Here is a 25409-nt window from a genome sequence, read left to right as displayed (position 1 = left end):
CCCTGCAGGACTTAAGACAGCCTGCATGAAGGGAGAACATCAATAGAGTAGAAGGGAGAACATCACTAGAGTAGAGGCAGTAAGGAAGTCCCTGCAGGAGTCTGGACAGCCTGCATCCAAGGAGAACATTACTGGAGCAGAGGCAGTAAGGAAGTCCCTGCAGGGATCTAGACAGCCTACATCTAGGGAGAACATCACTAGAGTAGAGGCAGTAAGGAAGTCCCTGCAGGAGTCTGGACAGCCTGCATCCAAGGAGAACATCACTAGAGCAGAGGCAGTTAGGAAGTCCCTGCAGGGATCTAGACAGCCTACATCTAGGGATAACATCACTAGAGTAGAGGCAGTAAGGAAGTCCCTGCAGGAGTCTGGACAGCCTGCATCCAAGGAGAACATCGCTAGAGCAGAGGCAGTAAGGAAGTCCCTGCAGGGGTCTAGGCAGCCTACATCTAGGGAGAACATCACTAGACCAGAGGCAGTAAGGAGGTCCCTGCAGGGGTCAAGACAGCCTGCACCTAGGGAGAACATCACTAGAGCAGAGGCAGTAAGGAAGTCCCTGCAGGGGTCTAGACAGCCTGCATCTAGGGAGAACATCACTAGAGTAGAAGGGAGAACATCACTAGAGCAGAGGCAGTAAGCAAGTCCCTGCAGGGGTCTAGACAGCCTGCATCTAGGGAGAACATCACTCGAGTAGAAGGGAGAACATCACTAGAGCATAGGCAGTAAGCAAGTCCCTGCAGGGGTCTAGACAGCCTGCATCTAGGGAGAACATCACTAGAGCAGGGGCAGTAAGGAAGTCCCTGCAGGGGTCTAGACAGACTGCATCTAGGGAGAACATCACTATAGTAGAAGGGAGAACATCACTAGAGCAGAGGCAGTAAGGAAGTCCCTGCAGGGGTCTAGACAGCCTGCATCTATGGAGAACATCACTAGAGTATAAGGGAGAACATCACTAGTGCAGAGGCAGTAAGCAAGTCCCTGCAGGGGTCTAGACAGCCTGCATCCAGGGAGGACATCTATAGGAAAGGAGAAGATCATAGACAGCAGGGGTTACCATTCGGTAGAACTAACCAAGCGTTACCATGCTTGGGTTAGGGAGGAGGATTGTGGGCAGACAAGAGAAAGGGATGGACAGTTCTAGGTCCCTCAAATAAAAAAATAAACCCCTGAAATCTCTAGAAGAGACTCAGTTCAAGTTCTTTCTCCTTTCTGGTTTCCCTCCCTCTCCTTATTCATGATAACCATCTGCTACAATACTTCTCTTAAATAGTTGCCCATCCTGATAGGGAAACCGCATGGGTATACATGATTGGAACTCTTCGGGTATTAGTGGCATTTTCATATCAACTGCTACGGAAACTAGTCATACTTGACTGCTTCCAGAGACGATTGTATAATGCCAGAATCCAGATAGTGTAAGGCCAGACCTATCAGGCAATTGCCCTGTAACATTAACACTACCTTGATAGAGCCTCACTATCAGATCAGCCCTGCCCAGCAACAGGATAAGGGGCCCTTTGCTAAAGGCACAGAGATCAAGACAGCCCATTGGTTGCTCATGCACAATGCCTACACCGTGTCAGCTTCCAAACCAAGAGAGAAATTCAAACATGCCCAGAGATTAGAGGATTAGTGGTAGGACCGACCGCGCAGAGGCATCTGTTAGACGCACACAATCTGCCTATCATTCAGCATTGTAGAGCCATAAGGCCAAAGTCACTTCTTTTTTGCCAGCACACTAGTATCCATGCTTAATATTTATGCATACCAATAATGCCCATCGTAGCTATTGACCGACCATCAAAGGGTTGTGTGGGCCTGGTCGCTTTGGATAATTGAGGCAAGATCTCTTCCATTCAAGGGGGCTCAGCTATAAACTTTCCGGCAAGACACGTTAGGGTATGTTTCTGAATTTGGTCCTAGGAAGCCATCAGCCACTCTAGACATGTTATTACCCATTCTGAACAGCAAGGCCTGGTGGCAGCCCTGGTTCTTACTTGGTGCACTTTCTCTTGGATGTCCGGGAGCTCGGTGATCAGTTCGGTCCATTGCTGCTCATACTGTGCCAGACTTGAACGCAGTGTCGCTGAATCACCTTCTTTCAAGCGCAGAAGCTGGTTCCCCGTCCTTATCACTGATGTCTTCAGAGACGATCGCTCGTCCACTTCCTTCGATAATTCCTTAATGTATTAGGATAGCAGACAATAGAAAGAGAAAGGCATTTATTTACCCATGGGCTAGATTCTTAAAATTTTCTTTGCATCTGGTACAGTCTTTGGCAAAATAGTGGCATTTAAAAACAGTACGTGGCATAAAGACATGGCGAACGGAGACAGGGAAGCAAGGACGCGAGGGAGAAAAGCCGCTAGATTAAATATTTCATTCATCTGCTCTACAATTAAGAGACACAGAAGAGGAAAAAAGGTGTTTTCAATTTAAACACATTCTGGATATCACCATTTGACACTGGAAAATGTTTCTTACAAAGAGACTGGTGCTGTTCTTTCGAATAGTCTCCAAGTCCTGTGACGCATTGAGGGTTTCCTGCTTCCAATAATTCAGTTTCTGACTAGTAGCATCCATCCACTGTGTCAACTGATCCTCCTCCTTGCTATAGCTGTGGAACAAGGAACAAACATTTAAATACTGCCACTTTTTCACATCTACACTTAATTTTCAAGAGCTACAAATAAAATGTTTCTTATGCGTGGTCACCGAATGCCATAGTTTACATCTAAATTGATCAGTTTCTTTAAAATCTTCATTTAATGAGCATTAGCCAGAACAATTGAGGAACCTAAGCACTAAAGAGTGGAAAATCTTTAGCAAATATATTTGATTAATATGTAGGTATCTGACGGAGAAATGACTTACTGTAATGTTCTTTCTATGGATTCTTCTCCTGCAGATTCCTCATCCGATAGATATCCTCATCCAGCTCTGCAGTTCGGAAACTTTTCGACAGGGGGCGTAGTGGACCTCGATCATTGAACCATCTTGCTCGGTGCTCGAACGTGACATTGGGCATCATATATAAACCACGTCACTATGCCCCATTCCTCAGTTCCCCCTTTTTGCCCCACGCTTGAACGCCGCAGGGGAAAAAGATGGCAGACAAGGCTAACCAGCCTGTAAACAACTTGTCAATGGGAAAGATCCCAATAGGTGAAAAACAATTTGGAATAAGCTCTCCAAAAGAAACTTTTTTTTTTTTTTTAAAGCAAACAACCAGCCAGGAAAGAGTGGTCCCATCAGAGCCATCACCAGACGTATCTTCGCTTAGATAGATACACCAGGCCATAACAACTTTCTGAGCGGGGATTGAGGGGAGGGGCGATGAGGAATCTGTGGGAGAATAATCCACAGAAAGAACATTACGGTAAGTAATTTATTGTTCAATGGATTGCTTTTCTCCCGCAGATTCCTCATCTGATAGACTCCCCAAGCAGTTAGGATCACAGCGGTGGGCAGAAAGTGTTATAGGAGCAGATTTCGGAAGACTGCCCTACCAAAATGTGCATCAGCCGCGCAAGCAAAATCCAGACAATAGTGTCACGTAAATGTGTGTGCAAGGATGACCATGTGTCTGTCCGCACGACAGATGTCCCTAATCGGAAGTTCCCTCTGCAAGGCCGTAGAAACAGACTCCTCTTGTCAAGTGTGCCCTGATGCCGTGAGGGAGCCCCTTGCCTGCGTTACAGTTAGACCTTTGCAGGACAAAGAATGGGTCACAAACCGCTGATCAGACTTCCAGAACTCAAACGTCCTAGCAATGTAAAAGCGCAAAGCTCTTTTGGTGTCTAAGCGATGGAACCGCTCCTCTTCCTTAGAAGGGTGTGGTGGAGGATAGAAGACCGGTAGGTCTATGGACTGAGAAAGTTAGAATTCAGATACCACTTTAGGAAGAAAACCAGGCATTACTTTAAGGGAAACCTTTTCCCGAAAGAACAGTAGGAACGTGTGCTTGCAACTTAAGGCCTGAAGCTCACCAACTCTCCTGGCTGACGTAATCGCAACATAAAAGGCTGTCTTCAATGATAACAGCTGCAACAAACAGGAATGCCTGGGCTCAAAAGGAGCTGCCATCAAGAACGTCAGAACTAGATGTAAATCCCAGTCTGAGACAACAAAGGGAGTTGGTAGAAACGTATTCACTAAGCCTTTCAGGAATTGGGCCATAACCGGGATCGTAAAGAAGGAACCATGATCCAGGGACCTCTTGAACACAGAAAAGGCCACCAAGTATCTGTTGACTGTGGTACCTGAAGGCCTGTTGAGGCCAGTGATAGAAGGAACTCCATCACTTCAGTGGTGTGGCAAGAGATGGTGTCTATCTCGCGTTCTCTGCAACACTCCTCAAGTCTTCTCCACCTGCACCATACAAGGATTTGGCAGACGTTCTGCATGCAGCCAGCAACACCTCAAGTACTTCCTCAGAGTGGTCCCAGTCATCGTACCTCATCCTCTCAAGAGCCACACATGTAGGTTGAGGGACCTGACCTTCCAACTGGGTCAGGAGATCCGGGTGCCTAGGCAACCAGTGAGGTGGACAGATAGTCAGATCCAAAAGGTCGGAGCACCAATTTCTCCTCGCCCAGTCCAGGGTGATCAAGATCATATATCATAGTTGCACAAAACCTCTTCAACCTCATGATAACCCATGGGATGACTGGAACCGGAGGGAAGGCGTAGTGGAAAGGGAAGGTCTAATCCACCCAAAACACGTCCCCCAGTGTGCCCTCTGCGGGGAATTCTCTCGAGCAAAAAACTGTTTGCACTTACTGTTGGGACTACAAGTGAAACCGATCCACTGCTGGGGTACCCTGAAGAGAGAAGACCTCCTCTAGGACTTCCTGGCACACTTCCCACTCATGTGAGACCGTGCTCTGCCTGCTCGCAGGATCTGCCAAGCCGTTCTGTGTCCCCACCAGATGAACTGCATAGACTGATTTGGTTCTCCAGCAACCAGAACCACAGCTGCATTGCCTCTCTGCAGAGAGGAAGGGAGTGCACACCACCCTGCTTGTTCAGGTACTGCATGGCCACCGTGGTGGCCACCAGAATCATGACATGCTTCTCCTTGAGAGACAGGGCAAAAGCCCTCGGGGCTAATCTGATGTCTCGCAACTCCAGCCTGTTGATGTGCCACTTGGTCCTCGCAGTGAGCGCCCCAACCCTTCAGAGACGCATCCGTGACCACTCAGGCCTGCAGCCATGGAGGCCAGAAGGGTTCCCCGCCATGAGATTGCTGCCATCGGTCCACCAGGTGAGGTCACCGACCACTGACCTGGACACCCTGAGGGACTCTGTGAGGGCTCTGAGGTACTGCGACCACTGACTTATCAAGAGCCAACTGGCAATAGAAAAATACAGGAGGCGCTGGGACCTAAGAGGCGGAGGAAGGAAGCTGCTAGTAAGGTGGCATGGTTCCGAAACAATTCCACCATCTGTGCGATGCTGTTGACTCTCTCCTTGGGAGGGAAAGGCCTTCCCTATCCAAGTGTCTAGGACTGCTCCGATGAACTGGAGCCTCTGGACTGGTGTCACCTGTGACTCCTTCAGGTTCAGGGAGAAGCCCAGCATGTGCAGTAGCAGACAGGTGTCCTCTAGAGAAGACATGACCTGTCCCACTGACTTCCCACGGATTAGCCAGTCATCCAAGTATGGAAATACATGGACCCCGGATCTCCTGAGGTGAGCCGCGACTTTCGCCATGAACTTGGTGAAGACCCTTGGTGCAGAGGTCAGCCCAAAGGGAACCACCTTGAATTGATAGTGCTTGACTCGTATGAAGAACCTCAGGAACTTCCTGTGCTTTTGACGAAACACTTGTGTACGAGCGCGATACAAATAAAATATCAATATCGGCACATGGAAAGAGGCATCCTGGAGATCTATTGACACCAGCCAGTCCGGAAGTTTGCGAGCGTGGAGAATTTCTCTCAACATCACCATCCTGAATTTGTCCTTACTAAGGAACTTGTTCAAGGCCCTGCGGTCCAGAATGGGACGTAGACCTCCTCCCTTCTTGGGCACCAGGAAATACCAACCTGATCCTCTCGGCTTGAGAGGTACTTCTTCCACGGCACCCTTCAACAGGGCTCTCCCTTCTTCCTGGAGCTCCTGTCCTGGTTGGATTGGAGGTGGTGGGGATCTGTCTGGAGGTTTTCTTAAAAAGGGCAGACAATAACCCCACCGAACGAGCTGCAGGGAAGAGACATCGGAGGTAATCTACTGCCAATGGGGCCAATGACCTGACAACCATCCACCAACCGGTAAGTTGTGGGAGGGGAAAAAAAGCGGCTTGGAGGGCAGAGCTGCCCCGCCGCTGCTTGCTAGTCTCCAGAAGCCCCTCTGCCCCTTCCGGGGTGCGAGAAACACTTCTGCACCTACCTGCCCTGCAGGAGATGTGCCTTCCTGCCATAAGGCACATAGCGCCTGTAGCCTCTGCCTCTAGAGGCAAAGCAGAAGGCAGATTTGGACGGTTGCGGAACTAGGCCCAGCGATTTTGAGGCTAATTTTGACTCTTTCAACTTTTCCAAAGAGTTTTCAGCCTTCTGGCCAAAAAGGAATTCTCCTTCGAAGTGCGCATCCAGTACCCTATTATGGACATTCAGAGAGAAGCCAGAAGTTTTGAGATATGCTCGTCTCCTCAGAACTACCACTGACCGGCCCACGTAGTCGGCCACGTCCAGGCCTGTTTGCAGCAACTGCCTGCCCACCTCCTTCCCATCTTCCACCAGCCCTGGAAATCCATCCCGCATTCCACCTTCAGGAACACATTGAGCCACCTGCGCCACAGCCTTCCACCAGTGGCGTAACACAAGCTCTGGGTGCCCCCCTGCAAGCCATGCAGAGGGGCCCCCCTGCAAGCCATGCTGAGGGGCCCCCCTGCAAGCCGGCAACAAATCACAAGTCGCGCCACACTCTGGGCTGCCCTAGATTACCACGCTTGCGCAATACGCACAAACGTGTTGCTAAAGGGGTATGCCACACACTGCACTAGGAGAAAGATATAAATATGTGTTTTAATGCAATATACAGCACACTTTGAGAAAAATTGACTAAAAAGCCACAGTGTTTGCTATTGTTGTGTAGGGTAACAGAAATCCAAAACATGCAAGTCATCAACAGTGCACATGAATATTAATGCTTTGCTATTAAAAATGCCATGCCACAATGAAAACATGTCCACTGGCTGCACAATGTAGACCAGTGTAGACACATAATAACATTACAGTAACATTAAGACATACCTAGACTGGTTGCACCAAAATGCCAGTTGAAGCAATAAGATTCATCAAGAAGAGAGCACACATTCAAGCCTGCATCTCTACGGCCTCTAACAACACAGCCAAACTCTTTTAAATCTGCAAGGAACTGGCCAATCCTGTTGTGGTTTCTACCTCTCCTGTTCCCTCAACAGGACCTCTGTACGGCTTTGGCCTCTCGCTTCTCTGCTAAAACTCAGGACATCCTGTCCACTATCTCCTCTTCCTCTCCCTCTCCCTCTCCCTTTCTCGGCCCCCTTTGGCCATCTCTCCCTCTCCTCCTCCTTTCTCCTCTTTCTCTCTAACACCTAACAAGGTTTCTAGACAAGTCCCATCTATGGAAGTGTTGTCAAAACAGGTGCTCGCCTGCTCCTCCAGAGCCATCAAGGACCACATTGACACGATCCAGCCTTGGCCGATTTCTATAATCATTCTTTTGCCACTGGAACTTTTCCCCTCTCCCAAATTCTTGGTAAAGCTGGCTAACTGCCAGCTTACACACCACACTGAATCTTTTGGTTGTCTCCATGACCATCAGTCTGGCTTAAGAGCTGCCAGAGGCACGGAAACTGCTCTCCTGAACACCTGTGAAGATCTGATCTCCAACCTTGATTCCAGCATTTCTTCTGTCCTCATCATCCTGGAACTGTCCTCTGCTTTCGTCATGGTAAACCACGCCATCCTGATCAATTGACTCTGTGAGAACCTGGGCATCATAGATCGGGCCATGGAGCGGCTGACCTCCTTCCTCTTGGACCGCCCCCCTCTCAGGTCCAACATTGTCCCTTTCACTCCGCCACCTCTCTCTACATGTGGCGTTCTCCAGGGCTCTATCCTCTCACCCTGGTTTTTCAACCTCTACTTGGCCCCTTTGACCCACCTGATCTCTGCCTTCTCCTCTAACTTACAGTGTTATGCAGATGACACTCAGCTTTCCTTCAGGCTCCCCTCAGCCTACTCTCCTCTCTCGCTCATTCTTGGTGTCATCTTCAACTCCACTCTCTCTTTTTCTCCTCACATCTCGGATGTCGCCAAGAAATCCCACTACCAGCTGCACCTCCTCAAAGGGACTCTCCCATTTCTCGCTTTCCCCCAGAAGCTCACTGTCTCCAGAGCGCTGGTTCTGTCTAGGCTGGACTACTACAACAGCCACTTTCTCAATCTGCCTTCCTCTACTCTCCACCCTCTGCAACTAATCCAGAACAGGACTGCGAGACTTATCCTTGGCCTCAAGCCCAGGGACTGTATCTCTCCAGCCATGAAATCTCCCCACTGGCTCTCAGTGGCTGCAAGGATCAAGTTCAAGAACCTTTTCATTGTCCACAAGGCTTTCTGGGGCTGGTATCTGCACTACATCCAACGCTATCTTCCAAAATACCTTCCTTCTCGAGCCCTAAGGGTTAGATACTTCTCCAGGCAGAGAGTGGGGGGGGGGGGGTAGATCCTTCTCCCCTGCAGGCACCTCCCTCCGAAATGGCCCCCCCTGACCCTTCCAAACTTGAGCCGGACCACCTGAAGTCCCGGAAGCAGCTCAAAACGTTCCTCTTCTCTGCTTTCTCTCTCTCCCTCCCCTGCTGACCTACCTGTCCGCTGTACCAACTGGTTGCTTGGCTACCCTCTGTCTCACTGAGTCCAGGCTCTTTCTTGTTCAGTCACCCTTGCACTGCCTCCAGGCCTACCACGCAGTTAGGGGCTGTAACTGTAACCCTACAGTCCTTTGTTCTCCTTGCACTACCCAGAGCCGCGCTGCCCTGGATTCACTTACTCCAAGCAATGCTGCCCTGTTTTCTCCTCCCCTCTCCCTTGCACTTCCCCCTCCCTTTCCCCTTGCGCTTCTCGTTCTCACAGTTGCACGATCTGAATGACACAATGCTTAGTAAGATCATTTGTTTTGTCCTCCCTCAGTTTTCCTTCCCTTTTCTTGTCGTGCCTAAAAACATTTGTGTACAGGTGCGTTATATATGACTTATCATATCATATCATATCATTTTATCACAGATGCCCAGAAAAATGTACAGTGCCGCAGTAAGAAACGGCTAGACTGGCAGAACCGAAATGCCAGTCTATCCAGGTAATTACACTTAGCAGGACTGCTTTATCAGAAATGCCCAGTTAAAAAAGTCATACCAAACTGAGGAATGACTAGACTGGCAGCACCAAAATACCTCTTTAGCCTCTAATACCACATATCACGCCTGCTTAGCATGGACCATTATGATTTATTGCATAGTGCCTCATAGACAAGTACTGCCTCATACACAAGTACTAGGATGAGGAGGAATAGGGCTAGGTGTAAAGAAAATTACCAATAATTAATCAAGGCATTAAACACAAGTAGTGGTGCAACACCATTGAGCTGACTGGGCTTCAGCACCCCCCCTCGTCCCTCCCTGCCCCGAAATTGTGGGCTATGTTGACTTGACCTGGCTGACCTTCAGAGCAGTTGTTGGACAGAAAAGAACGCAGATGTTAAACGGTACCTGGGTTTTGCCATTAACAAGGGCCCGGCCCAGCAATTACTAATGTCCATCATTTCACTGTTAGTACCTGCATTGAAATGCCAAATTTTTTAAGCAATTGAAATTGTGATTTGGGTTTAGTACTTGCATGCCAGGGAGTGATTGGAAGGGTAGAGCGGAAACAGGAAACAAGTCATTCTCACAGCAGCCCATAAGTGGGTGCTTTCAGACCTAAAGGAGAGAGTTAACTGCTTGTAACATTGAAGCTGCACTCGAATAGTCTCATTAAAATGCGTAAAGAAGTTAGATGCCCCCAAACAAATAAGTTTGCTCCTCCCCACCACATGTGAAGTTAGCACCTCTCCCAGCATTTTAAAGTTAGCCCCCTGAAATGTAGGTTTTGTTGCACCCCTGAACACAAGCACACACACCATTCACCATATATACGCACGCACACCCAGCCATCCATATATTTAAGTGTGCACCCTTTCACCATACAGGCACAGGCAGGCACCCACCCGTACATTTAAGTGTGCACCCTTTCACCACACAGGCACACCCAGGCAGCCACCCGTACATTTAAGTGTGCACCCTTTCACCATACCCTCACACAGACAGTCACCTATACATTTAAGTGTGGACACTTTCACCATACAGGCACAACCAGGCAGCCACCCATACATTTCAGTGTACATCCTTTCACCACACAGGCACACACACCCAGTCACCTATACATTTAAGTGTGGACACTTTCACCATACAGGCACAACCAGGCAGCCACCTATACATTTCAGTGTACATCCTTTCACTGTACACGCGCACACGCATATCCAGCCACCCATACATTTGTGTGCACTCTTTCACCATACACTCACACATGCACACGTCATGGCTTGAGGGGAGCCATAATACTTCAAAAATACATTGGGCCTCATTAGGACCCTGGTGGTGACGGTATAAACGGTGTCGGTAAGGCACCGCCACCGTTCATATCGTCCCGCCGCATTAAGAGTTCTGCTCGCGGGTTCCTGACAGCCCGCCTGGTCTTACCTGGCAGGCTGTTCGGCACCCGCGAGCATAACTAGTAATTGCGCCGGCACCGTTATCAACGGTGCCGGCGCAACCATGCTCCCCACCCCCATTCTGCCCTATTGGGCAGAATGGGGATCGGAGACCGGCAATACCGCCACCCGCAAATGGGCAATTACCGGCCCATTCATCTTGTAATGGGCCGGTTATTGCCCAATCGCGGGAGGCGGTGCCAGTAGCGAGAATAGCGGTAGCCGTGCCCGCTATAAAAGCACGGCTACTGCCATGCTCGTAATGAGGCCCAGTGTTCCTTTTTGAAGTCACTCTGACTTCATAAAGACATTATTTCCGTTAAGGACTGCACCATAACGGAAATAATTTCTTTATGAAGGAAGAGTGACTTCAAAAATAAACTATTTATTTTTGAAGTCACAGGGCTTCCCCCACCCCATGACATGGAGGCCTCCAGCCTAGGGCCCCTGTTACGCCAGTGCCTTCCATATGCCAAAAGAGTATTTTGCGAACCCACAGGCTACGTTGGTGGCTTTCAACGCCATGCTGCCAGAAGTAAACACCTTCTTGGCCATTGCATCCAACCTTTTCCCTTCTCTATCTGGGGTAGATTAGAAGTGGAGGCCGATTGAATATCGTTCGTATTCCTGTCAGCACGCAACGAAAGGGACGAGGAGAGCACGTGAATTGGAATATCTTATGCGAAGTTAGAGGAAAGAACCTGGAATTTTTGCACGAGTAGCATCATTGTGCTCGTGTGTGCGCGCAAATAGTGTCACTGTGTATCCTTGTGCACAAGCTCGTCAATTTCACTGCAGGATCGTCTGGGTACGACAGTGCACAATTAATTCTTGCGCACAGACAGTCTTCTCAAAAGGGAAACTGGATTGTACAGTAAAAAGTAAAACCTAAGATAAAAGACTCCATTCCCTTGTGAACAGTTTTGAGACAAGTTATGTCAGGAATCTTAACGTAGTGTACAAGGATAGTTTCCTCACAGAAAAAACTGGAATGAATCTGTGTAGTTTAAATTTATAAAAGAAGCTAATTCAGCTACTCCAGCATTTGAACTTTTTTCTAAGCTTTAGAAGAGTTTGCAATCCAAAAAATGTGTTCAGTGCTGGATTAACTCCATAGCATTTTTTAAGAAAGCCTTTATTCCCAAGACCAAGGCTGCCAGATATAAGAAAAGCCATTTGGGGAGGGGAGCAAGCGGGAGTGCATGTAAACCAGAAATGATCTTCAATGTGATCAGTCTGTGATTTGTCTTGTAACTTTCTATAGTCTCCAGATCCTGAAATAAGCGTGTGATAGAGTAGCGGCCGTTACTATTTTAGCCACTACCCCTTTCCCTTTTGAGGTGTGGGGAGTGTGACTGAGAGTAGGCAGTTGCATACTGCACACTTCTGGGGGGAGGGGAGGGTGTGGGCCAGCAACCTCTGCAGAATTCTGATTGGGACCTGGCAGTAGGATCTGATGTGGCCACCTTGGCATTGGAACCTCTGGGCACAACTAGTGCTGTACTTGGCTGCGGCACTAAGATCAGAGCCAGTATCAGAGCTGTAACCGCCATGACTTATTGAAAAATCTGGATGATTTTCTCTTTCAATGCCCCCCACTCTGGAGGGAGGCACTGGGGGACCTGGAGCCGGACTTACCCAGCTCCTCCGATGAGTCAACGTTGTGTGTGCGCACCAATGTCGTCTTTTTTTGTGGGAGGGTGAGGACGACTAATGGTGTGAGCCTCTTTGGGAATAAGGTCGATTCTTTGCCTTGTTATGGTCCGTGCCCTCCATTTTGGCTGTGGGACCTTCTGTCTCTTGGCCCGACGACCTGACGGTCAAATTCGCTGTGGATTTCGATGGAGGCTGCCCGAGCGCCAACTTCACCGACTGCTCCCTATTAGACTTTGGGTTCATCTGCTGAAAGGAACCGCACTGCTCAAGATCATGATCCTTCCCCAGACACCACACACAGATACCATCCGAGTCAGGGATAGACATCTTCGAACGGCAGTGCTGCTAGCATTTGAACCCTGAAGCTTTAGGGACCAACATTGCGATGATTCAAACAAAATAAATTCCCTCACAAAGCGAATGTTCCGAAAGGCAGCATGCTGAGCATGTGGAAAAATAAACTGGGGTACGGGGGCACAGTGATACGATATATACACGACCAATGTCCCATGTGCACTCGAACAGTGGCATGGCTGGGTCAAGAGGAGTCAATGGTCGATTTTGTGTTATACTGCGCCCCCTGTCGAAAAGATTCAGAGCAGCTGACGCTGGAAGGATATCTCTCAGATGAGGAATCTGTTGGAGAATGCAATCAATTGAATGAAAAGCACATTGATTTGCACCTGAACAGGATCCATGGGTCCATGTGCAGAGTCCCGACACCACATGCGTCCGAAGGACCAAGTCTGGCATGGACTGCAAACCAGACCTCAATGAAAAATGTCAAATACAATTAAAAAAAATAAAATTAAATTGCTTTCTTGTATTGTGCCTCATGCCGAACTCCAGCCTCTAAGCACAGTACCGGGACTGAACATGCGCTTTTAGTGTGGTCTTGTTTACAACCAGAGCGTTGCCCCTGAGGTATCCTTCCTGGTCAGGAAAGGAGGCAGGAATTAGCTACTCACACTTGCCATGTGACCGCAAGCTGCCAGCTTAGAACACCACCATCATTCTGCTGCAGGATTCTACAGCGGTGGACTCAGCAGGTGGAATGCCAGCTTAGAACACCACCATCATTCTGCTGCATAATTCTACAGCGGTGGACCCAGCAGGTGGAATGCCAGCTTAGAACATCACCATCATTCTGCTGCATAATTCTACAGCGGTGGACCCAGCAGGTGGAATGCCAGCTTAGAACATCGCATCATTCTGCTGCAGGATTCTAAAGCGGTGGACCCAGCAGGTGGAATGCCAGCTTAGAACACCACCATCATTCTGCTGCATGATTCTACAGCAGTGGACCCAGCAGGTGGAATGCCAGCTTAGAAAATCACCATCATTCTGCTGCATAATTCTACAGCGGTGAACCCAGCAGGTGGAATGCCAGCTTAGAACACCACCATCATTCTGCTGCATGATTCCACAGCGGTGGACCCAGCAGGTGGGATGCCAGCTTAGAACATCACCATCATTCTGCTGCATAATTCTACAGCGGTGGACCCAGCAGGTGGAATGCCAGCTTAGAACATCACCATCATTCTGCTGCATAATTCTACAGTGGTGGACGCAGCAGGTGGAATGCCAGCTTAGAACACCACCATCATTCTGCTGCATGATTCTACAGCGGTGGACCCAGCAGGTGGAATGCCAGCTTAGAACACCACCATCACTCTGCTACATGATTGTACAGCAAGGGACCCAGCAGGTGGAATGCCAGCTTAGAACATCACCATCTTTCTGCTGTGAGATTCTACAGCGGTGGACCCAGCAGGTGGAATGCCAGCTTAGAACACCACCATCATTCTGCTGCATAATTCTACAGTAGTGGACCCAGCAGGTGGAATGCCAGCTCAGAACACCACCATCATTCTGCTGCATGATTCTACAGCGGTGGACCCAACAGGTGGAATGCCAGCTTAGAACACCACCATCATTCTGCTACATGATTGTACAGCAAGGGACCCAGCAGGTGGAATGCCAGCTTAGAACACCACCATCATTCTGCTGTGGATTCTACAGCGGTGGACCCAGCAGGTGGAATGCCAGCTTAGAACACCACCATCATTTTGCTGCATGATTCTACAGCGGTGGACCCAGCAGGGGGAATGCCAGTTTAGAACAGAACCATCATTCTGCTGCATGATTCCACAGCAGTGGACCCAGCTTAGAACACCACAATCATTCTGCTGCATGATTTTACAGCGGTGGACCCAGCAGGGGGACTGCCAGCTTAAAACAGCAACATCATTCTGCTGCATGATTCTGCAGCGGTGGACCCAGTAGGTGGAATGCCAGCTTAGAACAGCAACATCATTCTGCTGCGAGATTCGACAGTGGTGGACCCAGCAGGTGGAATGCCAGCTTAGAAAATCACCATCATTCTGCTGCATAATTCTACAGCGGTGAACCCAGCAGGTGGAATGCCAGCTTAGAACACCACCATCATTCTGCTGCATGATTCCACAGCGGTGGACCCAGCAGGTGGGATGCCAGCTTAGAACATCACCATCATTCTGCTGCATAATTCTACAGCGGTGGACCCAGCAGGTGGAATGCCAGCTTAGAACATCACCATCATTCTGCTGCATAATTCTACAGTGGTGGACGCAGCAGGTGGAATGCCAGCTTAGAACACCACCATCATTCTGCTGCATGATTCTACAGCGGTGGACCCAGCAGGTGGAATGCCAGCTTAGAACACCACCATCACTCTGCTACATGATTGTACAGCAAGGGACCCAGCAGGTGGAATGCCAGCTTAGAACATCACCATCTTTCTGCTGTGAGATTCTACAGCGGTGGACCCAGCAGGTGGAATGCCAGCTTAGAACACCACCATCATTCTGCTGCATAATTCTACAGTAGTGGACCCAGCAGGTGGAATGCCAGCTCAGAACACCACCATCATTCTGCTGCATGATTCTACAGCGGTGGACCCAACAGGTGGAATGCCAGCTTAGAACACCACCATCATTCTGCTACATGATTGTACAGCAAGGGACCCAGCAGGTGGAATGCCAGCTTAGAACACCACCATCATTCTGCTGTGGATTCTACAGCGGTGGACCCAGCAGGTGGAATGCCAGCTTAGAACACCACCATCATTTTGCTGCATGATTCTACAGCGGTGGACCCAGCAGGGGGAATGCCAGTTTAGAACAGAACCATCATTCTGCTACATGATTCCACAGCAGTGGACCCAGCTTAGAACACCACAATCATTCTGCTGCATGATTTTACAGCGGTGGACCAAGCAGGGGGACTGCCAGCTTAAAACAGCAACATCATTCTGCTGCATGATTCTGCAGCGGTGGACCCAGTAGGTGGAATGCCAGCTTAGAACAGCAACATCATTCTGCTGCGAGATTCGACAGTGGTGGACCCAGTAGGTGGAATACCAGCTTAGAACACCACCATCATTCTGCTGCGAGATTCGACAGTGGTGGACCCAGCAGGGGGAATGCCAGCTTAGAACACCACCATCATTCTGCTACATGATTTTACAGCAAGGGACCCAGCAGGTGGAATGCCAGCTTAGAACACTACCATCATTCTGCTGCATGATTCTACAGCGGTAGACCCAGCAGGTGGAATGCCAGCTTAGACCACTACCATCATTCTGCTGCATGATTCCACAGCAGTGGATCCAGCTTAGAAAACCACAATCATTCTGCTGCATGATTTTACAGCGGTGGACCCAGCAGGGGGATTGCCAGCTTAGAACAGCAACATCATTCTGCTGCATGATTCTGCAGCGGTGGACCCAGTAGGTGGAATGCCAGCTTAGAACAGCAACATCATTCTGCTGTGAGATTCGACAGTGGTAGACCTAGTAGGTGGAATACCAGCTTAGAACACCACCATCATTCTGCTGCGAGATTCGACAGTGGTGGACCCAGCAGGGGGAATGCCAGCTTAGAACACCACCATCATTCTGCTGCGAGATTCGACAGTGGTGGACCCAGCAGGGGGAATGCCAGCTTAGAACACCACCATCATTCTGCTGCATAATTCTACAGCGGTGGACCCAGTAGGTGGAATGCCAGCTTAGAACACCACCATCATTCTGCTGCATGATTCTGCAGCGGTGGACCCAGTAGGTGGAATGCCAGCTTAGAACACCACCATCATTCTGCTGCATGATTCTGCAGCGGTGGACATGCGCAGGGGCTGGATGTCAAGATACCACATCTTGGCTAGACTTGACATGAGGGGGACGGTCTGACCACAAGTGCAAGGGTCCGGGCCAATCATCAGTAGAGCAACCCAAGCTAATCGAATAGCCAATCAGGCACTTATTTCTCCAATGGCCTTATGAACAGTGCTCCACTCGCTTTGTGAGGAGAGGAAATCATTCCAGTGTGTTGAGTTTTCAAGAAGAAAACACTGAAGGGATGGAGGAGGGGAAGTGAAAGAAAGAGCAAGTGAAAGTGCAGAAGCGAGAGCAGGAGGAGGTGGAGGACAAGGGGTGAAAGTAGGATTGGGAGGAGCATAAGGAAGAGCTGAAAAGGAGGGCATTGGCTAGAGTGCACAGATCAGGAGGGCTACGTGGGGGAAGAGCTACTGACAAGGATCGGTCCACTGCAGGGAATCACACTGAGGACAGAGTCCAGCAGGTGCCAGTCAGAGAGTAGCAGAAAGGCTGCTTAAGCAATTCAGAGGCGCTTTAACCCTGAAATGTTTGAGTTAGTTAGGGTGCCATATCCCCTACGGTTTGGCGCTATATTCCCAAGAGCAGAGGAGCAGTACCAGAGAAACAGGGATGAGGCTATAGATAAGGGTGATCAAGAGCGATGGAGCAGGCCATCAGGCCGACCTCGTGACCTTCTAGTTATTATGCAAGTAAAAGGGTACAAATTCCTATTCAGGGGGACCCCAGGCTTGGTGGAGAAAATACTCTCCAGAGTTGTTCACTGCCACTTTTCATGTCCTTTATAAAACAGTAAACTTAAATTCTGGTGTTTGTGTGTTCTGTGGTCTCTGTTGGGGTAGGTCTTATATTGGCAACTACAGACATCAATGATGGGCACAGCCAACCTGGGTGTTCCTACAGTGACAAGTCAAGGCACAGCTTTGTCTGTATCCTGGCCCAGTAAGCATTAAAATGCCTTCTTACAGTGGTAAAATACTGGTAGAGTGTGTGGGCACAGGCATCAATTAGTGTGTTTTATAGTACCAGTGCTGACATACATTGGGGACAAACATCATGAACATTCTTTGGAAAATGTTCTGGTGCACTGTTGCTGTCCTCCATCATTTTCCTATGTTTCCCTACCAAATGGAATTACACACATCCTCATAAGGTTTAAGTTACTTACTTGTAACTCCTGTTCTCCAGCATGAGGTCTGGCATGGATTTACATGCTCATGAATAACCCCGTCGTCAGGCAGACCCCATGCTGGAACGCATTATCACATTTTATTCAAAAGGGGGAACTTCTGCCCAGAACCACTCTCAGGTTGGTTTGGGCTTCCTTGCTGCTCCTGGTTGCACACCCACTTTTTGGGGAAATATTTGAGCTCCTCCAGTGAAAAACCTAAGCAGCTGCCAGTGGGATAAGATATGAAGTAGAGGAACAAGTTAGAGATGTTAAAACAGTCTCTTTCAGATGGCTGCCGTCTTCCTGCCACCGATTCTGTATCCCCCTTCACGACTTCTCACAAATGTTGGCGGATATGTTGTGTTGGGGCACCACTGTTGTGGTTTTCTTTCAATAGCAATTCTCTCTGCATCTTGTAGCTCCCGTACAGAATGGCAAATGGGTGGGGAAGGGAATTGACCTATGGGGTATTTGCAGATTGAAATGTACAGAAGCTGCGTCACATGGCACGCCCATGATGATCAGACAGAACCGGGCATTGGGTCGCTCAAGCGCCCCCTGGTGGCTATGCCAAGATGTTCTGGTTTCAGTGTCTGCCCTGGGACATTCCTAAGCTGAGGAATCTGTGTGAGGAAGGGATCCATTAAAAGCATATTTGTTTATTAGCTTTGCAAACAGCGTAGATCCCTAAATTTAAGAATGCTCTGATATCAGACTAGGCTTTCCGGTGACAAAGGTCATAGTTGCAGGGACAGCAGAGAGTTTTGGAGTTTCAGCTGCAGTTGCCGATCAAATATCACAGCTGATAACACTTACCAGATTAAATGCCTGAGCAAGGTTTCTAGCCGGTGGAGTTCATGGTTCACCGTTTTGCTCATGGATGAGCTCCACGCTTCTAGTTTTGCAATCTGAGTCTTGAGCTCCTCGCAGCTCACGGAACGCAACACTTTCTTCCCATCCGTGATTGTCTGGTAAAGTCGAGCATGCTTCCCCTCAAAGTTTCTCTTGATTTGCTGCATGAAGAAAACAAAGAGTGGTTTTAATTAAGTTCTGCAAGAGAATAACTGACCAAAAGGGAAAGGGAAAGGGCCTTTAAAGTCTGATCTCTCTAAAAAGCAGGGAGGGAGGGAGCCAAGGAGGGTGCAGCGTGTGGTAAAGGCCCCAGTACCATTTCTTTTACAGAAAGACTGGCTTATCAAGGAATGTTGCATTGGCTACAAGCCAGTATGACCTGTTCATATTAGATGCGTCAATTTTGGTGGCACCAAGTGTCTGTAGTGGTCACGTCACGTCACGCACCGTTTCATCGATAGATGCCTGCCTCATATTTCACACACAATACTTTTGGAAATTGTTGGTAAAACACGTTGGACCCATGAGGAATCCAATTTTTTCCCAAAAATGAGGACCATTATACGTTGCAACTTTTATCCAGTCTCAAATCACAAACAATGCCGCTCCTAATACACTTGATTGAATGCTCCCACACATTATGTGGCAGGAGCTCTTGCCTTCTGCCTTTGCACAGTGTTGTCAATGTATGGCTTCTGGTTGCCAGGCTAAGACCAAAAGACGTACTGTCGGGTCATTTAGGTGTTTTACAAAGGTGAACTACTTTTCAACTTCATCAATTCTCTGACCGTTCCTGTGTTTCTTGACATCTCGGGAGGATAGCTCGGCGGCAACATACTCGCCTTGGAAGCAAGACGACACGGAGCACAACAGATTTGATCCCTGGGTCCACGCTTAGAAACCTCTGGGTATTAAGCATGTTATAAATAACCTACCATATCATATCTCCCACACCCTTCATTCAATCTCAAATGCTGCTTTGCAATTGGCTCCTCATAGCAGGCAATTGAGGTGATAAATATCTATCTTTAACTCCCCCCAACTCTAATGATGGCCCCTCCATTCCAGTGAGCAGAGCTGGACACTGGATGGCAAGCTAAATAGCCCATGCTTACACTACATACACAAATGGTGGCATCACACCAAAATAGTGCTCACAGCTATTTGAAACCAAAATACAGTCCCAAGCCTGGCGGAGGGGCTGGATGAGACGATATCCCACTTGACACAATAAATAGAATCCCTGGCTGAGAACCTTGATTAAATTCAATGTGTTTGCACAATACGTTTGCAAACGTTCAAGGATGTGCCCAAGCCCCACTGCCGTCAAGACAGTAAACGGAATACATATGTTAACAGTCAAGCCCTCTAATCTCATTGTTGACCACAACCCTTTCTAAGATACTAAATGTTGATGTAAGTTCTGACTATAGGATTCCTAGCAAATATATAATTAGGTTTCAGTTTTTTGGAAAGTCGCAGAGAGCAAGATAATTTATCAAATCCCTTACTCTGAAAACCCGAGCAACAATGGAACAGAATGTATAACAAGTGAATTGGAAAACAGAGCTCCTCTCCCCAATCGACAGCACCCAGCGAACCACAGTATTTCACACCTCTTTGCTCCTCATGTTTGAATTTAAATATTTTAATTTTTTCATCGTACAATTCCTGACTGTGGTTTGATTTTAAATCCCCCTACACAGATTGAACAAAAAGCATGCGGGTCAGTGGAGGAAAAGAAATCAGCTAGTGCCGACCGCACGGGCATAACTCGTTGGGTATGTTCCATGGAGGTACGGTGGTTTTATGCGCAACAAGATGTAGTTGCTAGGGCAACGCCAAGTCTTGTCCAATGCAGAGAAGGGGACTGGGGGCTGGGTGGGGCACGAGGACGAGGTTCCATGCAGGGTTTGGCAAGGCACGCCCGTGCTCAAGATTCTATAAGACTGCTATGCAACATGCTCCTCTTCTGTCCAGTTCTGAGAGATGTCCCGTGAGCATGGAGGAAAGGGGACGGGATGTAAGAGTATTTGGGATTTTATGTTTACCCAATGTGAATGTTAGAGGGAGGAAAATCTTGGTGACGACTTGATGCATCAACATTATTAATAGGTGCTCTACAGTATGCACTGAGGTTACTACTATCAAAAAAGCTACTCACCATAGTGATAATGGCACGCTTAGTCCACTATCCTCTAGCCACCAGACCTATAGAATGTCCCACAAATGGAGGAAAGGAGACGAGTGACTAAGAGTACCACTCTCCGTTCTCAGTACTGTCCCGCCGACTTTCCTCCATTTTTATGGGAGATTCCAAAGCATCTTGCAACTTAATGGAAGGATTGAAACGGAGGCGTTGCTAGGGAGGGGCTGAGGGGGCTACAGCCCCGGGTCTTTTGGTTGTAGCCCCGGATAAAAGCCAAGGAGCTACAACCAAAAGGCTAGCTAGCCCTGAGTCCCGATATTCTCTACATTAGACTAGCCCCAGACCTATTCCAGACCTAGCAACACCCCTGAATGGAAATGAGTGGCCATTTCCAAAGAAATTGCACAGTACTGCGTGGGCAAAACCGCCATCTGCTCTGACGCTTGAGTCAAGCCCAGAGAGAAGTATTTACAGAAGGCATGAGGAGTCACCCAGGTGGCAGCTTTTAGGGAGTTTTACAAAGGTCCACCTTAGGTAGGGCTTGAGAACACACACACACACACACTTGGGACACAGGGCTCAAACTCTTAGTATAGGTCTGAACCACACACTTTTTTTTGGTAGCAATGGCTGAGCAGCCAGGCTCATGTTAAGGAGGAGGAAGGGCTGTAGGGAGGTACAAAGCACTTAGAGTATACACATAGGACAACGAAACACTAACAAAGTAAATGTTCTATAAAAATAATTGTTTATTTTACATATACATTAAGGTAAAATTGTTTCTTCAGAAGGGTGAGTACTATAACACACAATAAGTAACTTAATGCAATCTTTACAGTGAGTAACGTTTGTAATACTTTTAAAATGGTAGTAAGCCATTCAAAAGTAAGTAAAACCTTTATAATAACTTTCAGAATATCTATTTCAGGCAAAAATGGATGAAACAAGTGAACATAAGGCAGGTAAATACTTGTAATTATTTCACAGAGGCCTTAGGCTTTAGCAGTCCATCCCCATCTAGTTATGAGTGTCCCAGGGTCAGATTGGAGAGTCAAACAAGAAAGGAACAAGCTGTAGAAAGTCAAAACTTTCCAGAGGAGTCTTCAGTAACAGGTAAGGACACTCTTTGTGGGGAAAAGGGTCAGGGACTTCAGAGAATGCTCACTGTAGGCACTGAGGCATTAGGGCTGGGCAAACGTGTAAGGGCAAACTCCTAAACACATGAATCTGCACTCTAGCAACACAGGAGCAGCAAAGCAACTCTATGTAAGTTCTACCAGGAGTCTCACAATACCTTAGACATGAAGAAGAGGATGCAGCACGATGCCCCCACTATGCAGCAGTAGGCCCGGTCACCGTATTCTTTGGTTGGCAGAGAAAAGAAGAGAACAGGAATGGATCTCGCAGTCGAGTGAAGAGGTTCCAGGCAAAGGATTCTTCAGGGTTCTGTGATTTTGGCGCCTTTTGGAAAACACCAGTGAAGAACGGTTACCGCCTGGTCAATTTGTCTCGCTTTCTCGGTCCAGTACTCTGTGAAGGGGACTTCAAGGAGTGAAATATTGCCTGTGGAGGTCTGGACGGAGTCCACCAAAGTTTTGGGAGGATTCGATATTCAGAAAATGATGCACTGCACAATGGCCACAGGTTGCAGGGTATTGGTGGTTTGCAGCCAGTGAAAGTCACAGCTTGTCGTGGGATGGCTCCAAATGCAGGCCGTCTTGAGACTGATTGGTCCCACCAGTCTAAAGGAGAGAGTCATACCCTTCAGAGTTCTACTGATGCTTGAAAGAAGGGGTCAGACAGCAGTGATTATTCAGAAGGCATCTCCTGTCATCTAGAAATGGCTGCAGACATCGGTCCTCTTCCTCCTCATCATTTCTTCAGTTAAAGTGGTCGGCTTGTCTTCAACCACTGTCTTCAGCCTCAGGATCCATGCCTCCTATGCAGGAACCCAGCCAATCAGCACCCATGCACCATTCCACTCTGGGTGGTGCATCCTCTCAGCTGAAACTGGTTCCAGGCATTCACAGCAGATGACAGAACAGCAGAGTTTCAGAATCCTACCTAGATTCCTGTCCTCCCAGACACACCGGCGCCTCGGCGGGCTTCACAAAGGGATCCCACCAAAAACAAAAGTCCAACAAGGACCTTCCCCACCCTGAACAGCAGAATAAGAACCAAGAAGGGAGAAGTCATCTAGAATTGTCGAAAAAAGAACACTGTCACCATTTTGCATCAATGGTGATCCTTCTGTGCACTATTGCGGCTGCGAGCACACCCTGGGAGTAGAAATTGCACAAAAGTAGATAGTATAAAACCACCAGACATTCAGATTAGCTTGGCACTATAACCAAAATGTTATTGGGGCAGTGAGAAAGGGGATACTGTGTAGCCCCTCAGCACACCACATAAGGTGGAGTGTGTTGATCTCACAATAGAAAAGATAGGAAGGATACTAAATATCCCCTGCTATTGGGAACATGTGTTCCCACAAGGTAAATAACAGAAAATAAAAAAGTGGAAGGCCAAGCGGCTCCCAGCAACACTGCACAGAGAGTGACGTGTGCGGCAAAAGTCAAAGACAGATGCCATAAAACACGGAGGAAAGCATGTCCCCCCAAAAAAAGGTATAAAAGAAATACAAAAATATCTCAGAGATACAGTAAAAGAATAAGTTTGGAAAAAGGTTCCCACTCACTCAGGAGATCTGACAAATAAAGCCACAAGTCCAGCAAAAAGTGCTGGGGCACTCACACGTGAAGGAGAATTCACATAAAAAGGAAAATCTACCTAACAGCAGCCTTGCACACATCGTCCAAGGAAACATGCCTCGGAAGGGTACCAGGAGGTGGGCATGCATATCCTCCAGAGGGGGGTCTGCCTTGACTTGTAGGCCTCTAGAATGAACCACTGGGCTATGGTGGCATTTGATGCTGCTATGCCTGGGGAACCCCCACCAAAGGTGCCAAAGGGCTTCATTGCAAGGTTGGTCATGCAGGAAAAAAGTGCCGGTAATTCTGTTACTGTCACTTTTCCTGCAGTTCAACAAACGTTCTTCACACTCCAAAAGTCTTTTGGCGGTAAGGGGTTAACGGCGCCGGTAAGGATGCCGGTGCCGTTAACCCCTTACCGCCGCATTACGAGGTCCCTTAGCTGGAGCCGCTAAAGGACCAGGGAGCTAGTTATTAACGGGCCTGTTAGCTCCCTCCCCATGGAGCCCTATGGGGGCTCGAATGGGGATGGGTTCCCTGAACGGGGAAATACCGGGTCTTCCAAGGTTGGAATGACTCAGTAAGTCCCCATTCAGGGAATCCGAACCCGGTAGGCGGTATGGGGGTAGCCATGGTGCTAATAGCACCATGGCTACTTTCATACTCGTAATGAGCTCCTTTGTCTTCACACTTATAGTCAATATTTCAACATAACTGTTCCTCCTTGAAAAACAAACACTTTCACAATTCTTCTTGATTACCAAGAATGTTTTGTCACAATGGTTTTATCACCGTTCATCAAACACATTAGTGGCTTTGCCACTTTCTTTCCCTCACAAGCTTCAACCACAATGCTGTACTTTAATGTCTTCTTCCTAGTCCACTACCCTGCTGGGACTACCGCTAATAAGACCTTTCCTGGTATACTCGCCTGCCAGGATAAAATCTCCAAACACTGCTACAAGTATTCTGTGGTGAGGCTTGCTTCAAACTTTTAGAAAAATCTTTGACTTACACCAACATTGAGATTCACAACTTCTGTGATGACACAAAACACATTGGTGCTGTTTATTCCACTGATTTATTGGTCACGTGCAATGCGGGTTATGGTCCTCTCCTCCTTAATCCTTTTCACAAGGAGGGCTTCTCTCCTGATGGTTTTCATTCACTACATTCACATTAAGTAACTGCTGACAATGTCTCTGTTATATTTGCCCTTCTTTGGCTTAGACAATGCTTGTTGGCGTCCTCCTTAACTATTACCTCTTCTTCACTCTGGGAATAATGGTTACAATTTTTCTGCAATATTTTTCTTTCTTTACTTTGCCAATGTTAGTTATATTTTTTCCGAAGAATTGTTCCCTCTTTACTTCGGCAATGGTGGTCTTTGTTCAATATTGTCCTCTCTTTGCTTTGGCAATATTCTTTGCTTTGGCAATAATAGTTGTAACCTTTCTTTTCTTGTCTTCTTTCAAAGTGCTTATAACACCAATATGACTTTCTTGCATTCGGTATTAAAATTATTTGTTGGCAGCAAGCGGTCGACTATGGAGCGTTCTGGGGTAACCTAATAAAGGCCAACTCACAGGTCTCTCTATACGCGTCCACTCAATCCGCTGCAACGGCCAGTTCTGCTTCTTGTGATGATTTGTGGTCTGACAGGTTCGGTTGTATTCCCGCGGCCGGTGCTGATCGGGAACTGAGCCTTTCTTGCTTCTCGTGCACTTTATTGCTCGAAAGCCCCTGGGACAAGTTACACAATGAAAGCCTCTATCTCCAAGGGGAAAGCCTGTCAAAACACTGGGCGACCTCTGCAATTCAGGTTTTCAATCTCAAAGACCGTCTCTGGACCGGCATCCGCTTCAAAGACAGCAGCGGCTCCAGCATCTTCATTCCTCTGCTTCTGCAACTGGCAACTTCTTCAACTGC

At 48.1% G+C, this 25409-nt stretch overlaps 1 protein-coding gene across 8 annotated transcripts in view; it reads right to left on the bottom strand.

Moving 5' to 3' along the window:
* SYNE2 (spectrin repeat containing nuclear envelope protein 2) overlaps positions 1-25409 on the bottom strand; it is a 1840150-nt gene that overhangs the window by 376765 nt on the left and 1437976 nt on the right. For all 8 annotated transcript variants that reach the window (XM_069638223.1, XM_069638224.1, XM_069638227.1 and 5 more), the window contains 3 exons: positions 18585-18781; positions 2482-2614; positions 1995-2177 (listed from right to left, as the gene is read on the bottom strand). In XM_069638223.1, the coding sequence (XP_069494324.1) occupies positions 1995-2177; positions 2482-2614; positions 18585-18781 (513 nt within the window). The remainder of the gene's footprint in view (positions 1-1994; positions 2178-2481; positions 2615-18584; positions 18782-25409) is intronic.

Source organism: Ambystoma mexicanum, chromosome 14, assembly GCF_040938575.1.
Source record: "Ambystoma mexicanum isolate Mex_15411 chromosome 14, UKY_AmexF1_1, whole genome shotgun sequence".
In the NCBI taxonomy this organism is placed as follows: Eukaryota; Metazoa; Chordata; class Amphibia; order Caudata; family Ambystomatidae; genus Ambystoma; species Ambystoma mexicanum.
The sequence above is the reverse complement of the archived record's forward strand: the minus strand, read 5'-3'. Positions and strand labels throughout refer to the sequence as shown.